The 16,945-nt window shown below is 43.9% G+C and overlaps 2 protein-coding genes across 3 annotated transcripts; one reads left to right on the top strand and one right to left on the bottom strand.

Moving 5' to 3' along the window:
- Nucleotides 1–1,270: 1,270 nt before the first annotated feature.
- LOC124342755 (arginine/serine-rich coiled-coil protein 2-like) lies at nt 1,271–3,679 on the top strand. The gene is made up of 7 exons (XM_046795894.1): nt 1,271–1,410; nt 1,481–1,594; nt 1,816–1,970; nt 2,054–2,181; nt 2,253–2,572; nt 2,650–2,776; nt 2,926–3,679. Exons 1-7 carry the CDS (start codon nt 1,336–1,338, stop codon nt 3,105–3,107), a joined length of 1,101 nt encoding a protein of 366 aa, XP_046651850.1. The 5' UTR covers nt 1,271–1,335; the 3' UTR covers nt 3,108–3,679.
- On the bottom strand, nt 3,231–9,321 carry LOC124342598. Of its 2 annotated transcripts, none has more exons than XM_046795629.1 (4): nt 9,035–9,321; nt 8,561–8,856; nt 6,164–8,452; nt 3,231–4,108 (listed from the first exon to the last, which is right to left on the bottom strand). In XM_046795629.1, the coding sequence occupies exons 2-3, from the start codon at nt 8,780–8,782 to the stop codon at nt 6,194–6,196; spliced, it is 2,481 nt and encodes an 826-aa protein (XP_046651585.1). In that variant the 5' UTR covers nt 8,783–8,856; nt 9,035–9,321; the 3' UTR covers nt 3,231–4,108; nt 6,164–6,193. The 2 variants fall into 2 exon arrangements, with proteins under 2 accessions (XP_046651585.1, XP_046651586.1); XM_046795630.1 differs by having other exon boundaries at nt 9,237–9,312.
- Between the last annotated feature and the right edge of the window lie 7,624 nt (nt 9,322–16,945).

Raw genomic sequence — 16,945 nt, 5'->3', positions numbered from 1 at the left:
GATGGATGGACCTATTGACCAGATTTCTCATTCAATCTAATTTTCTAGCTGTTTACCACCAGATCCCAAAGTCTCTAGTGTGCCCTTTAAGAAGAGAAAGATGGGGTGGCGGGTGGCCGTACTAGCAGCATCTTTTTCGTTCCTCTCGTGCTCGTGGCTTATTACCCCTAAAGTTTCCAGCTATCTTCATTGTCCCCGGGTCAAAATCCAAACTTCCAACAACAAGCAAGGGCCAGATTTCACCAGCTGGCCACAACCAAATACCATGTATTTTGTTAGACAGCAATGAAGAAGAGATTATTTCACCTGCTGTAAAACAGTAAAACCTATTTTACAAACTGAAATTACATTGAGGAACAGATTTATAATGTTGCATCACATTGATAGGAGTAACGTCAAATTAATCAGTTCCTTATTTTTATATAAGAATTGTACAAAGAGTCAACAGTAAACAAGATTTTACAAAGTGAAAAAAAAATGAAAACAATGAAAATCAAGTCATTTAAAACCGCATGTCCACACTCCACAGACTTCACTGAAGGTTACAATACTGAAACAACCTAAATCTACTACCTACGTATCTGTCTCCCATTACTTAATCAATAGCTTATCTTTCTTAAAGAGAAATTGATCAACATAATTACTTTTTGTCAATTGTTTCTGGTTCTGCATGGGATGCTAAGAAATATTGGGCAGAACAACCAACATTCAAGGATAATAGCAGCACCACAAACTGATTGCAACAGCTAACTTGTTCATACCTTCCACCAACTAACTGCAGCTCATACTCACTACTCAGATGCTGTTAAAACAAAACAAGAAAAAATAAAATGTCTTATCACTCATGCAACATAATTTAATGACAGGCAAAATTAAACTAAACAGTCCCTTGAAAGTTGAAACTACTTCAATAACATAAATTTTAATCGGCAAGGACTAAATGACAGTACACCATTACCTCTATCTGCTGTTGGCAGTTTGTTATGAACTTCATACTGGGAGTGCTGGGAGGCAGAAACTGCAGGGAATAACATCCAAGAGTTTCTCGCTGCTTGATCAACATGGCATCACATTATTCTCCATTCAACGGCACTGAACTTCCTTTGGATACTATTGCATTAATGGAGTGAAGGACCTGCTAAGTTTGATTTATGTACACAAAAGGCAAAAAGCAGACGAAATCGCTAAACATGGGAGTGATGGGACGGACTGGTGAGAGGAGTTGGAGTTGCTTGCAATTTGAAAATAGAAGAATGCCAACTTATAACGACTGACGCTAGGTGGCTATTGTTTTCACAGCAGACAAGTTTGCTGACTAGAAATTTTTTAGGTAAAATGGCGGGGCTTGTAGACTACGGCGTCGATAGCGACAGAGAAAGTAATGACAGTCCAAATCACGAGAGTTCATCTGTAAGTATTTTTATCATAAATATTGCAATTATGTAACACAATTTAACTTTACGTGTCTCTTGGAAACCAGTTGAGTCGAAAACAAACCGACGCCAACCCTCAACCTGACGATGCGTATCATAGAACAAAAGGAAGTTCTAGCAGTAAAGAATCAAAATCTTCAAAATCTGGACATTCTAAAGAGGTTAGTTCAAACTGAATTGATGGTTAACAAAATTTGAAAGTTCTTCGCCTAAGATGTTTGAGCTAAAACTCATTAGATGTAAAAAAAAGAGTGAGAATTTGAATTGTAATTTGAAAACAAAATCAAACGTGGAAGTCCCCAATAATTGTACTCACTTGAAATGCATTGTGGATCTAATTTTTGTTCGCCAAAAGCCACATCTGCCACATATCATTACCTAGGTCCACAAGAGTAGTAGTTCTAGTTCAAAGAACAAATCCAATGATCGTCACCACAAGCATCACAAGAGAAGCAGGAGCAGAAGCAGAGATAGAAGCCGGAGCAGCAAGAAACGGTCAAGATCCCGAGATCGCAAGGATCGTCATCGTGATGAACGGTAAAGCCTTATTTGTAAAATGTTTTTATTGGGGAGTTTTCTTCAATAAAAATTGCAACTAAATTTTTCTTCCATCATAATAGAAAGAAGAAGCGTCGATCCAAATCTCGCTCAAGATCTCGTTCCAGATCTCGTTCCACAAGTTTGAGCAGAAAAGATCGGAAATCAGATCGACGAACACGTAGCCAAGAAAGACGGGAAAAGAAAGCAGGTAGTAGAATTACTTTTACTCGTTATCCAACATAATTAGTGAATAATTGGATTGATTGGTTCAATTGCTAGCCACTATTGCACGTATGGGATTGGACGTGACCAACGTAGCTGCTAGTTTAGTCATGCCTTCGGCCGAAAGCAAAACCCCCGTCGCCGACATGTCGTCCGTCAAGCAGAATTCTCATTTTACCTCATCTGTTGCTGCAGCGTCATCATCGGCCATGTCGGCGGCCGTTCAGGCAGCAGCCCAGCAAGTTTTGCAAAGTCGAGTAGCTGAGGCGCAGCAAGTAACTGGCGTGACTTTGCCGTCCTTTTACAATCCGGCCGCCGTCAATCCCATGAAATACGCCCAGCAAATACAAAAGAGAAAACTGTTGTGGGCCAACAAGGTTTGTTACATTGTTTAAACCATCTTCTTTCCAGTTTACCGAGTCCTTAACGTGGTTTTTCCTCTTCAATTTCTCAGGAGAAAACCGAGCCACCGACAACGGCCAAACTTTGGGAAGCAACGGCCTTCACGCAAGACCAAGACGGAAAAATGACTGCCAAGTTCAAACGGCTGATGGGCATCAAAAACGATCCATCAGAAGGAGGTAAAAAGGATAAAAATTCGCTATAAAAAGATAACAAGGAAAAACTTATGTTAAGACTCGTTCTTTAACGAGCCACAAAAATGCAGTCTGCCATTCCAACTACTTGAACTAAACATATTTTTTTATTTTATTATGCTACACTCGACTAGGAGCCGGTCCGTCTCAGGCAGTTGAAGATCGTCAACCCGAATCGTCTGTTGATGTATTGAAGAAACAGCAAGAACTCTTCGCTTCACTTGATCAACAGTATCAAGTTGCCAGAGCGACAACACATACTCAGCGAGGACTTGGTCTCGGATTCGGGTCATCAAGTTCTTCTTATCCGCGTTGATGGAGGCTAAACAGATAATAAAAATGAATCGTCCTGAATAACGTTAGAACATTGTTTTAGGCGACTGAAGGTGCAACACAAATAACAACAAAAGATGGAGAGAAAAGTAAAAGTGCAAATTCGTTCCTCGACCGAATAATCATGACGTGTATTGTGTGTTTAATAATTTCTCTCATCCAAAAAGTCAATTGCATCATTCAGAATTTTCAACCATTTGCATCACTTTCATTCTCTTGATTTACCTGCAACCAAAAATCCCCCTTAATTGAAGAAAAACCCAAGACAATGAGGCTTTTAATTAAAATGATTGTTGGTCCACAATTACACGGGATGATGAAACAACAACAAAAAAGAGGAAGCGATGATGATGATACTAATCAGGTCACATGACTGTCATTCACGGTTATTTTTTTTGTCTTTTTACCTTTTGCGTCAATTCATTTCCACCACACAAATGGCACAATCACACACTCTTCATTCACGAGGGAAACGCAATCATCGGTAGGATTGGATGTACTAAAATACCAACCACAGACAAAAAGACAAAAGAAAATTCAACAGAAATTCAAAAAGAGAGGGGAGTTGTTTTAGTATTTAAAAAAGAATATAAGTAAATGAATGTATAAAGAGAGAGACAAGAGGGTAGAGAGGAAATCTTCATTGAGCGTCTAAGGGAAAATAAGTGACCTGGGCACATATCTAAACTATGAATAGATAATTAGAATAGTTCTTTAACTCCATATCATCGGCATTGTCAAAAAGTTAATATTGAAAAAAGGCTGGAAATGGATATTAAATTTTTTTAAGTGGGATGGAATATAGTTTAAAAATTTTTTACTTGATTTAGTGAAGTCAAAAATTATGCAATCTTTTTTTTTGTCTTTTTTTCCTGGACATGTTTTTTTTAATGATTATTTTCAATTTTGATCCGTTGTCAGCATTGAAGATTGAAGAGACGGACGGGCAGGTCGACCGGTCAGATGTTGTCGTCGTGTTCATTCCTGTAATACCCGACAAAATACAAGGATAAAATGAGCAAGGAAGAAGAGAAAAACTCGATTGAAATTGAGACATTGTGTCTTTTGTAGGTCGTGGCAGTCACACTGAATGTCAAGAGCCGAATCACGATGAAATGAGTCAGAAATCCCAACAAGAATAAAAGGAAACTAACGGGAAAACAAGAAAAATGAAATTCGATGAGAATCACTCGCGCACTCCTTTTCAATCCGTAAAATATCACACGCGCAAGTGGCGCAACCTATCGCTAGAATCCATCCCGTCCGTCCGCCTGTCTGCCTCGTCTCTTCTTTGCTCTCTCCAAAAGACGATCGTGTTTTAATGACTCGTTTCGGCATCTCAGTCACGCGTAGTCGGACAACAAACAAAACCTACTGGGTATACTGACTACTCCTGGCCGCCAGAAAAATCGGGAGAACCGGTTGAGAAGACCACCTTAACCACATCGACATCGCCACTAGTCCGCTGGAAAAAAAACAACATCGACTAGCAAGTAGGAGGCATCCGTCCACATACATACGCAATTTTCTCTCCTTGTCTCACCTGATTTTTCCCAACTCCAGAGCTAGGAGAAAATCAGATTAATCGAGCGGATTTTATTTGTTTGTTTTGATGCTGCTTTTCACGCTAGAAAACGAACGAGGAAAAATTTGTTTTTCATAAAGTCGACTGAATGAAATTCTACAACAAAAGTTTTCCCATTTTCTTTTAATTCGCAACCGCGACTCAGAAGAAGCTAACGGATTCAGAAGTCGTCTCGTTCCGACGAGCTGGATGCAATAATCAAGCTCGTAATGAACAAAACACCTTTTCAGGTGTACGGTGCGACTTTCAAAAGAAGTGTACCGGTACAAGAGCGGCGGTCGGGTGAAGAAGAAGAAGGAGGAGGAGGAACAAGACTCTCAAACCATCATCATCTCCTCCACACAGGTGTGATATGTGGAACGTGTGAGACGGTGTTTTACTTGACATGAGATGGATGCGCGCCGGTGACTCACGAGATGGAAGTAAATAAATAAAAAGAAAAGAAAAGAGAGAAAAAGTTACTGTTGTGGAACGAGAACAGAACACGCAGCGGCAGAGCAGCTAGCACGTACATTCTACACCAATACAAGGCAAAGGCCATTGTCCAGCTAATATATACATTCCGGGCGGCCATTGTACTTTTTTTTCTCTCGTAGCTCCCGGTTCGTATATCTATCTGTATTACCCTCGTTTTAGTTTTTCTTCTCCATTCCATTTCGAAAAAACAAAAATGTCCCATGTCATTCTTAGCTTTTTTTTTTCGAGGACACAGTCCCAAAATCACGACCGGTTTTTTTCTTTTTGTCGTTTCTCTGCGCAAGTGACACGGCAACAACACAGCGGATGTGTCAAAATATACCCTTTACCTGGACTGACCTCGTCCTCAAACATGTCCTACAAGAGACATGGTGAAAGAAAAACAAGGAGAAGGCAACCAGCCAAACAAGGCGCCATCGGGAGGGAAAATGGAACGACATGGAGCAAAGGAAACTACCAAGAATCTACTTTGAATTCACGTTTCTTTCCCGAGACTCAACTTGGTAACTGGTGATGGAATCAATAGAAAATAAAAGAAACATCAACCCAAAAAGATAACGGAGATTTTCTCGTTTTTCTCGTTGGCCAGCGGAAGTTATTATATCTCTTATGACTACCACTACTACTACCCTTCGAACCCGCCTCTTCTCCATTCCATGCCTAGCACAAATAAAAAAATAAATAGAAATTGCCCCGTTCGTTTCTTTTTCCACAAAAAGAGAGAGAAAAACCTGTGTGTGCGGTTGGCCGTCCTGGCATCTGCTACTTATAGACGATTCCGTTACGACAACAACCAAAAAACGGGTAGATGAAACATCAAAATGAGGGAAAGAAGAAAAAAAAAGGAGATGCCAAACATATTGAAAATAATCATAAAGAAAGAAAAAAACAAAACAACAAATGCGTTTGGTAATAAGATAATAGGACATGGTCCCAGTCGTAACATAGTAGGTTGGTAGTTAAATAGACATACGCACCATGTGGAATGGAGAAGAGAAAATGAAGTTTTAACGAGGCTGCTGCCGGTGGTGATGTGGATACATGGCTAGCGGCACTTCGGAACGCTCCAGGTCATCGCCCGACAGATCCAGATCGTGAACCATTTGAATCAACTCGCGCTCCTTCTTGTCGTGGGCCCGCAAATCTTCGGGTCCACTCGGGTAAGCCGCCCCGCCGCCGCCCGAGCTTCCTCCGCTGACACCCAGACCGGCCAGGGAGCTGTAAGAACGGGATCGATGCTCCTGCCGGATCGAGTACGAAAAGGCCCTTTCGTTGAGGTGGCCCTTGCGGTAGATGCCTCCTCCGCCCGACTGGCTGTTCAGCGACACTTCCTCTCCGTGCAGACTCATTGCATCCATAGCGCTCAGCTGGGCGGCGTCCATTTGCAGGGGATGAAGCGGCTGCATCGGTTGCATCGGCTGCTGCTGTTGCTGCATCATCTTCTTCTTCATCTTGTCCTTTTTCTTGAGTTTCGTCAGCGTCGTCTGCTGCGAGCCCTTGGGTTGCTGGACCAGCGTCGTGTGGTAGTGCTGCTGCATCAGATAGGCTTCGTGCGGGAAATGGGCCGGAGCGTACGAGGCGATAGGACTAAGCGGACGGACTTGACTCGGCATGTAAATCGGCTCCTCTGCTGACGTCGTCATCATCGAGCCTCGGCGCATCGACAGCGGCGGGGCCATCATGGGGACGGGCAAACCCAACGCCATGGGCGGTGGAGCCATAACGGGAGGTCCGGGAGCTTGGCCAGGATGATGGGGCGGAAGGAACATCATGCTTCCGGCCGGATGTTGGAGATTTTTCGATTTGATTTTCTTGCCAACGCCACGAGCGCTAAAAGTGCCGAATTTCAAACCCTTCGACTTTTTCCCGTTGGTGGAAATGTGCGCGGGCAGTGGGATAGGCATGGGAACGAGATAAGCTCCGTGTGGCGGCGGCGGCGGTTGGCGTTGCCCAGGAAAAAACGGGTAGCTCATGGGATAGCCCGGAGGTGGCGGAACCCCAGGGTGACCCCCTCCTCCTCCTCCTCCTCGATGGATAGGGAAGTTGAAAACACTGTGAGAACTTCGTCGGCCGCCATTGATGGGGCCAGTCGCCACAGAAGACATGTCGTCAATATCGCTGCCACCCACTCGGCCGCCGATTCGCTTCTTTCTCATCTTCTTCATTAACAATTTACTGTCCGGCTCGTCCAAGCCAGTCGGTTGCACCAGAGGGGGTGGCGGAGGTGGGGCGGCGAACGGAGCCAAAATCTGTCGGGGGCGAGACGATCTCGTCTGCAACGTGTTGGGCATCATCGAAGAGGCCGATGAGCGGACGCTCCGCATCGTGTTAGTCGCTGGATTGCTGCCACCACCGCCGTACATGTCGGCCACGGGAGCCACAGGGCCGGAAGCGGCCAGTCGGCGAGGAACTCCAGTCGAATTACTGGTCGACGGCAGCCAAATTTTGTGGTTCTGGTCTCCGTTAACGATGGATGAAGCCGTGTCTTCGTCGGCCGAGCCGTGATCCAGGATCAGCATCGAAACGGATGCGCTGCCCATTCCATGACTGCTGGTGCTTCCTTCTCTGGCCGTATCCTCTGCGGCCGCTTTGGGTGTCTGCCCATTTGACTGCTGTTGCTGCAGTTGTTGCTGCTGCTGCTGTTGGTAGAGTTTCCACGTTTCGACTTTCTCGATGGAATTGAGGGTCATGTCTGAGTCGGCGCTTACGACCACGGCCGAGCCATTGCTGGGCCGACCTGGTCCCGGCCTCGTCCCTTTTGCCGAGTTTTTTCCTTGTTGTTGTTCCTCCTCTTCGAGGTGGTGGGCGTAAGTCGAGTCGGCGTAGGCGTGAAAGCAGCATCGCACCAGAGCGTTGGCGGCCGTTTCTCTTTTGCAAATAAAGACGTGGCATTCCAGCACCTTGATGCCCGTCGTGCGGCGCATGATGCAGGCAAACAAGGGCGGGTGGTGAATGTTGGGGTGGCGGGCAAACGGAGAGTCCAGAGGCAGGAAACGAGCCATTCTTCCGACGCCCAATTCTGATCCGGCCGCACTGCCGCCGCCACCAGGTCCCCCACCGGCCGCTGACGGAGAGGTAGACGGGACTAAAACGTAGCGGACGGCTGCACAATAGTGCAGGGAGTCGATGGGAAAGAACCGCGTCACGCGCTGGTGATTCTCATCCACATTCTCTAGCAGCAAACCGTTGCTCCATACCGATAGCCAAGAGTCGATTCCTTTAGCGCCCATCGCTCCTCCCTCGGGATACAGCTCCCTCAAGGGTTCCTGCAATTTTGCATGTATATATACATTGTTATTCGCGTGAAATCATTAAATCCATCATCAAAACACCTGCAGAGAGCAGAGGAGAAGAAGAATTGATCATATATTTACCTGAATGCCTTGGAGGCCATCTTTTGTGACTTGAGGAACAGCTGAGCCTAGGTACAGAACTCTGCATCGACAAATGGGAGTTGGACCATCTTCTTGACCCTGGGTCTTGGGCCTGCGCTGCATTGTGGGTGGCCTGTTCCCGGAGGAAGACTGACCTCCAAGAGTGTTGTAGAATCGCTGTTGCTGCTGCTGCTGTTGGTGGTGGTACTGCATGGTGGCCATTTCGCTGAGTGTGTGTGTGTGTAAGCCCCAACGCAGTGGTTAGGTACCAGCCCACTTGTTGAAATCACCAGCACCTGATGCGAGTAATCACAAACACTAAACACACAATTGATGGAGGGAGACAAGGTCACACCATCCCTGCAAATCCTCTGACCAAGACGACAACTAATTCCAAATGCAGGTGACTTGCAACAATGTTGAAACGGTGAGAAACAGCAACAATTTCAGAGCTAGAGAAACACAGTCACAAACCTTGACCAGTGAACTCTACTAACGATGGCCAACGACTGAATCGAAAAGGCACTTCTTTTCCATTCGCTCTTTCCCGACGTACGACTAACGGTGTCTAGACACACATCACACACACTCGGCATACAGGTGCGCCGCAACGTAGGAGAAGAAGAAACTCTGGTGAGCCAAGAGATGGTCCCAGTCTGTCCTTAACTAACATTACCTGTTAACATATACACACGCGCGCGGGCTGGCGAGTTCGTGTGTGTTAGCAGGTGAGAGAGACAACTGGGGCTGTCAGACCTGTTGCTTTTTTTTCGCCACATCTTTTCAAAATGAGTGGCAACGTCGGATGCACAGCTGCAAACCAATCGGCGTCGGCCTTTCGAAAGAAATTCACCCAATGAAAAATGAGCTTCAAAATCAAAATGGCTGCTGCTGCCCCTCCCCCTTTTTTTTAGTGTGTGTACCTGCAGGTACCTGTATATTCATTTTGGGGAAGTTTCAGCCAAAGCCTTAAAAGAAAAACAGAAAAAAAGGAACAATATATATACAGCCCATAAGTAGTATGTAGTTTTGTTTGAATGGACCAGAAACGTTTTTCCCAAATAGGTAAAGGCAATACAATAGCCGGAGCTGTCGCGGTTCTTCTCTATGAGAAGTTGAGAGGCCTAATAAAATACATCGAAGACGAAGAAACTTTTAAGAAGAAGAAGAAGAGAACATATGGCCTGAAGGATGATGGTCGCATTCCATCCTTTCACTTGTAAAAACCTCTCGTCGACAGGTACAACACACACACACACACCACTGTCATTTATAAATTTACTGTACACATTGCAGCCATTTCCTCAATCCTGCTATATATACCTGGGTTGAAAACCGTTCCTCCTCTTTTTATTTAATTTTTTTATCCCTTCCAAAAGTCATCAAAGATAATAAAAATTGTCGAAACAAAAAAGGAAAGAAAGACGAATTGACACAAGTAGCTTAAAGAAATTTCCATCAATTTTCCGTGTGGCCGCCACGCCCCAAATGTCTGAAGGTTCTTTTTATTTTTTAAAAAAAGTTAAAAAATATAAAAAGAGCTCTCCCCCATTTTCTTTTTCCTGTGTGTTGTGTGTGGAATGTGAAAAAAAGAACGGAAGCAAAATGAAGACGACCGAGTCGACATGGCGGCCGTGTGTTGAAGTTGGGTTGGCACTCTTGGGGTTGTTCCGCGTGATGGATGCGGAGGATTTTGCGGTTGACCTTGAAAAACACTCACGAACGCTCTTAAGAATCCGGATTTCATTTCCTCTTTTTCCTTTATGGAGAATTTTAACATTTTGAAAGAAAGAAAGAAATGATTATTTTTGTCTTTTATTTTTTAAAAAAGGACTGCCGACTTCTGGGTGAGGGTTACGAAAGATTGTTCGGGGTGGTGGTGGTGACTGGAGTGCGTCATCGTTCGCGGGTCACGGCTCTTTTTGTTTTTTCCATATTTCCCAGAAAGGATTTTCCAAATAGGATGTCCTTTTCTCGTAATCATTTGATGGAGTGGATTAAACGTCGATTGACTGTGCGCGTGGTGTCTGTACGTGTGTGTGTGTCCCCTATTGGCCCCGAGGTGTTCAATTCATTCGTTATTCACAAAAGAAAAAGAAAAAAAAATAAGCTTCCGGGATCACGAGCCGAATGACCGTGATCACATCATCGTCCATTTGGATTCGACTCACCTATTTTTCCTTTTTTTTTTTTCTTCTTTCCTCTTCTTCCTTTAATTCTAGTTTTTTATTGTTATTATTATTCTTTTCGCGGAAGATGTTAATCCATCAAGAATGGACTCGCCGTAAACCAATTGATTTTCTTTGGCATGAAAGTAAACCGCGAACTAGAACAACTTTCATTTCCGTCTTGTCAAAATGGCGAAATTAACAGTGGGCGTCATCTAGCGGTCGAATTGAAAGCTTATGTAGAAAATATTCAAAATTTGCCCGCCAGTTGAAACTGCACGTAACGACACGTCAGAAAACGTTTAAACTCCCCTCAAAAAAGATGAAATAAAAGAAAAACAAATAAAAAACGCACTTTGTGTTATCGAATGTGTCAGATCGGATAATCAAAACGCTTAAGGTCAAAATGGACAGTGGCCGGCCTGATGTAGTATGATGAAAGAATCACCCAGACGGATGCAAATCAGCACGCAATGTCGTTCAATTTCTAGTCAGTCACGAAGGAGTGTGATGGGGTGTGTGTGTGTTCGTACATACCGGTCACGTTTTTTTTTACAATTCACGATTTTAAATCATCTCCCTACCGTTTAGGATTTGTATCAATTGGCTTCCTGATCCCCCTGGAAAATCAAAATGGGAACAACAAGAAAAGGGACGGGACATCTATAGGGGTAGTGGGCACTCGAGCAAGTCTGTGCCGTATGACCGGTCGTGTGTTTTTTTTCCGTGTTCCGATATTATGATGAGGTTGAATCACGCCAGGGGGGGAGGAGGAGGTTCAAAGGGGGCTGTTATCGCTTGACGGCAATGGCCCCTTATAAATAATTCCCGTTTTCTTTTGGCTCTATCCGCTTCCTTGACCGACCTGTACGTACGGTGATGATGATGATGATGATGAGGTTTTTGTTTGTTCTCTGGCCGCGTGTTGTGTTGTTGGCCTTCGCCTCGACCCCAAAAAAAAACAGCGCGGCCCATCAACAGCCGAAGAAGAAAAACGGGAAGAATCGCACGCCGCCGCCATTCTCTCCCGCATCTCTACAGGCTCCTCTCTTACACGCACAAATGAAGGAGGAAAAAGAAAAAATCAAAACAAGAATGGCCCCCCTTAAAAGCAAATAAAAATTTAACCAGAAGACGTTACCGTATATACTGGACTGACTGGCAAAAGAAAAACATGCACGCGATTCGGCTATTTACCCCAAAAAAGGTAATTCTCCGGTCGCCTTTTATTTTTTTTGGTTTTTCCTTGACGAAAAGAATCACATCATTCTGCTGGTCGTACTGACTGGTCGTTTTTTCATCCAAAGTTTTCGTGTTACATTTCCTCAATTTTGTTTTTTTATTTGATCACGGCCGATCAAACGTGAAAAAAGAATCAAAATCGGGAGGCTCGTTCGGGAGGGGGAAATATGTCGCCATCTATCGATCGTCGCCCTCACTGGTTGCACACGCCATCCGCTCATTCACGCAGGACATTCGCACACGGAGGGGAAAAAAAATGGACCCGATGGAAGAGTGAGACGAGACGGGACGGAATGGCATCGCTACGCGATTCAGCGACGTGTCAAACCCCTCATGCAAATGAACATTGCAACGTGATGTGTGCTCCCGCAGCTGAGCGCCACATTTTGGGTTGACTGGCGTGCACACAAGGACTCAATTAACACGACGGACATTTCAACAAATAGGCAAAATAAAAAAGAAAGAAATGAATTTCCAACGTGATTTTTTCGGGGTATTTTTCCGGCATTTTCAATTGTTGATGGCTGTCAAGAGTTGAACGAAAAAGAAGATGAAAGAGCTGGGCGCGCCTCAAATCTTGACAACCCAATCGCCTTTTTTTCCTTCTCTCTCTATTTCGAATGTTGTTGTTGTCCGCGACGACATGTTTTATTGATTCGTCCACTTTGAACGTTGACGTGAATGTTCTATTCCAACCGTCTGAAATGTTCAAATAAAAAAGAGTCGAAAAACGGCAATGACAAAATGTGTTTTTCAAGGTTTTTTTTGTGCATATTTTTCGCGTTTTGGTTGAAACGCTCGTCGCCGTCCCGTCAAAAAGACACCGACGACTCCACCAAAAAAAGTTGACAAGGCGAAATGACGAATAGACGAAGGGCATCACGATCTTTAAGACGGACACGATGTTCTTGTGTTGTTGCTCATCGCAAACCCTCTCTCTCTCTCTCTCTCTCTCTCTGGTGTGTGCGCATTTTTCGTAACATTCACTCCGCCGTGCGTTTGTTATTACACGGCACGGTAGTAGTTGGTTCTGGCACAGCCAAAGTTTAGACAATTGACTCACGCAGATGATCATCATTCTCGGGAGTGCATTACACAACCCCTCGAGCGGAATGAGCCAGCGCAGCCAAAGGACGGACTTTGTTTTTGTTGGGCCTTTTGGTAAAAACAAGTTGCTCTTTTTGATGATGATGGGAAATACAACTTGGAACTGGAATACAAAAGTTTCATTGACGTTTCATTGATGTCGTTGCGTCAATTTTGCCGGCCACGAAAAGTTGGAAATCCCGACGAGTTCCCCCGTTCATGTCGATAAATGAAATCGATCAAGCCTTGCAACGCGGACAAATAATACGGAGAGAGGCGTCATCAAATCATTATAGATAAGAAATCCGGGATCAGATTTCTATTCCACGGACTCTGATGAACTGTGAACATCATCAATCAAACCACTTTTTTTTCGGGGGCCAGGGGGGCGGACGATATAGGACAGTCCGGCAACCATTACGACGATGTGTAACACTGCATCGCATTAAGCTTAACTCGCCATCAACTCGGCGCGCGAGGTGATTATTAAATAGAAAATATAGAAAGTCGTAGGTACGTAGAAAATACATGTGGAATAGATTGCATAGTTGCCGGCCGCTGCGGATGATTATATCGAGTGATTGTAGATAGTTATGATTTATGCATTTGTAGCCCCAAGAGGTGAAAGACAAAATTGAATATCAATTCAAGTGGAGGAGGAGGAGGATCTCTGCGTTAAAGGATGACGGATATGGTCAAAGGAAAGTCTTAAACTCTTCGAAAAATGACATTTACATCAGAACCGGGCGGTAAATCAATCACATCAGACACGCATTTTCTATCAGACAACGACAATAAATTTGTAATAAAAATTAAACGTACCTTTCTTTTACCAACTGGAGAAGAAATTTCTCCCCTCCCCAGAAAAATATAAGAAAATTCACCGGCTTGTGTTATTTCCACCTTTGTCCATATTGTTTCGTCACGAAGAAAATGAACAAAAACTGTTGGCCTTTTGCCGTGAACGGGCCATCAAACGGTTCCACACAAACACAAACATCCTTATTTTTTTATTTTTAGTTTAAAAATTTTTTTTTAACAACATTTTATGGGATGTGTGTTATTTTTTTACGATTATGATTTTGTCCGGTGGTGGTGGCGGTGGTGGGGATTTGAATGGAATGAATCAACGCCATTGCGCGCGAGCTGCACGCGGGAACGGAATCAACTTGTATATTCCCGCACTTCCCGTTGGGCGACGAGAAGTGTCGGCGGCTCCGTGTCGAATGGCCGACCGAGAGTCCCATTGTTGTTTGTCGCATTTCTTTTTCCCAGGCACAGGAAACAAAAGAGCAGCAAAACGGGCGAGACTCAAAGGGTCAAACAACGAATTTAGTGATCCGTCGTCACGTATCGATTCTCTCTCTCGCTCTCGGTTCAAAAAAAAAAACGAAAAACGAACCAGAAGTGAATGGACTTTGAAATCAGCCCATCAAACGTCATTTGCACGCCGGACCCAGCGATTAGCTGCTGCGTAGTTTAAAAAAAAAAAGAACGAACAGGTGGAAACAACAACAAAAAAGAGCGAGGTAATTTTCCCAATGACTTTGAATTGAACTTGAAGAAGAAGAAGAAGAAGAAAACAAGGGACTTTGGTACAATGTAATCAAGCGGACATTCGCTTGCGGCCAATTCTTCGGGAGGACTATATAGGAAAGAAGAGGCCGTGCATGTGAGAAGTGTGGGTACTATATTATCTACATTTTGATATTAAGGTATAGTATATGGTATAGTCCCCTGAGTGAGCTCAACGAAATGGCCGATCCGCCGCCGCCATCGGGAGAAATGAAAAGAGAATCGCGAGGAGTTAAATCATTTCGGTTGTTTCTTTTTTATTCGGCGCAGCGCGCGTGCGTGAGGCTCATCGGTTTTTGGCTATTTTGGCCGCAAGCTGAGAGAAACAGACACACAGAAAAAATGTACAGGGAATAATAAATATTTGTTGAAAGGAAAAAAATATTCGAAAAGAAACAACAAACATCCTTCATGCCTTGTTGGCGCAATGGCACATCGTGCAAAGGCCAGAGCAGCTCGGCAATTGTTTCATCAGTTGGACGTTTTGATGAATTTCCCCAATAACCCCAGTGCTCGTTTCGACCTTTGATGATATTTTTAAAACAGAAAAATTGCTGCCGTGTTGACTTGCGTGTTTACATGCATACACGTCCAGCAGGACTGACGGACGGGCTGGAAAAAAAAAAAGAAAATAAGAAACTGGAATGCAATTGTGTGGCAATGACCAAAATTGGGAAGGACGAGAGAACTTGAAATATCCCATGGATCTATTTCGCCTTGTACGGATTTGTAATTCCAATTTCCTATTGTGATAGAATTTTTAAAAAATAAAAAAGGGGATCAACGTCGAGTTTGAAAAAATTCTCCGCGGGCGAGATGACGTGACTTTCTATGCTCCAAGGTAAACAATAAGCCAATCAGGTGACTGTTCGAAAGTAGGATTCTTCTTCTTCTCCCAATTGCTCCCGAAAAGGAGAAAATGTTTTATGTCGGGTGAACTGGATAAAGAGAAGAATGAACGAAATAAAATCAAACACAGTCGGATGTGCGCGGCGGAATTACTATACAATCATCTTCTCAAAGTGTGTGAATAGAACGACCACAGCAGGGCTGCCACCCACACCCAACCCAAAAGAAAGTAAAGCGCATTTGAAATTGTACGCCAGCAACCGACCGCAGCCGCTGCCAACAATTCGATCGCATTTGGAAAACGAGGCCTATATCTACACACAACACAACACAGTTGAACGCAATTCAATCAAATAATAAAGACCGACCATGGGCTTCTTCTTCTTCTCTCTCCAATTAAATTTGAAAAAAATATCTTTCTTCTTCTTCGTGTGTTCATTTCTGGCGCCTTGAGGGACATCACGAATTCACGCGGTCTCCCCCCCCCCTCCTCTGCTGTTGGCTTTTGCTATGAATCTAAGGTGGATGAGATGATGATGTGTCTGAATGTATAACTTGTAGCAGACCAGTCCACTTTTCTTTCTTATTATACGGGCACTTCTTCTTCTTCTTTTAGGCATCTCAACATTTGATACGATTGCGTCGACATTGCCGCACCTTTTGTGCGTCCTTCGTACACGTACGTGCATATCTGACCACATTATCAGGGTAATCAAATGCTCCTTTTTTCTCTTTCCATCTAAACAGGCGATGGAGAGTTGCGGGTTGCCGAGGACACACCGCGGCGGCGGCGGCCGGGGTCGCTCACTCACTCGATGATTACCACGCCGAGCGACGACGACGTGAATATTAGAAGAAGATGACGGGGAGTTGAGTTGGCCTTTTTTTTTAATATTAAAAAAAAAAAAACTCCAAGGTCCGCCACTTTCACCGGAGCGCCATTTCACGCGTCGTTTCCATTTCTCGTGTCTGTGTCGTTGACTTGTACCAACGAAAAAGAATAAAAATTTTGACTCTCGACCGCGATTTTTTTTCTTTGCCTCAAATTATTATTTACGTCTGAGACGCTTGTAATTCTATTCCTTTTAAATGGTTCAAAACGAAGGGGAAATTATCTGTGACAGGTGAAACAGGGCGTGGATGTTACATCAACTTGAACTTACCGCGCACCGGATTGGTGATTACTATCAAATTTTATCGTTCACTTATATTCTTCTCTCGACTATTCGTTCAAAATGAAAAAAGGTTTTCAAGTTATTTTTATTTGATTTTCGCTCGCATAAAAATTACGAACCGGTCCGTTATTTTCCATTTTAAACTCTCTCTCTCTCTCTCTTTTCGGTTTGGGCATTTTCGGTTTCTGCATCGTGATTTGGGCATGTCGATTCGACGTTATCTCGATTCTTTTTACATAGTTCAAACGAGATCTTTGTCGGTCTTTTGTAATCTTTGGCCAAACCGCGCG

The sequence above is a fragment of the Daphnia pulicaria genome, chromosome 6 (assembly GCF_021234035.1).
Source record: "Daphnia pulicaria isolate SC F1-1A chromosome 6, SC_F0-13Bv2, whole genome shotgun sequence".
NCBI lineage: Eukaryota > Metazoa > Arthropoda > Branchiopoda > Diplostraca > Daphniidae > Daphnia > Daphnia pulicaria.
This window is presented reverse-complemented; position numbering and strand designations above follow the sequence as displayed.

What these genes read in the sequence shown, in the direction of transcription:
- LOC124342598 (XM_046795629.1), bottom strand. Translation starts at nt 8,782, where the DNA reads ATGGCCACCATGCAGTACCACCACCAACAGCAGCAGCAGCAACAGCGA. An exon ending in ATGGCCTCCAAGGCATTCAG is followed by an intron (nt 8,453 to 8,560) that starts GTAAATATATGA and finishes GCAAAATTGCAG; the next exon opens with GAACCCTTGAGGGAGCTGTA.
- LOC124342755 (XM_046795894.1), top strand. Translation starts at nt 1,336, where the DNA reads ATGGCGGGGCTTGTAGACTACGGCGTCGATAGCGACAGAGAAAGTAAT. An exon ending in AAGACGGGAAAAGAAAGCAG is followed by an intron (nt 2,182 to 2,252) that starts GTAGTAGAATTA and finishes TTCAATTGCTAG; the next exon opens with CCACTATTGCACGTATGGGA. An exon ending in AAACGATCCATCAGAAGGAG is followed by an intron (nt 2,777 to 2,925) that starts GTAAAAAGGATA and finishes ACACTCGACTAG; the next exon opens with GAGCCGGTCCGTCTCAGGCA.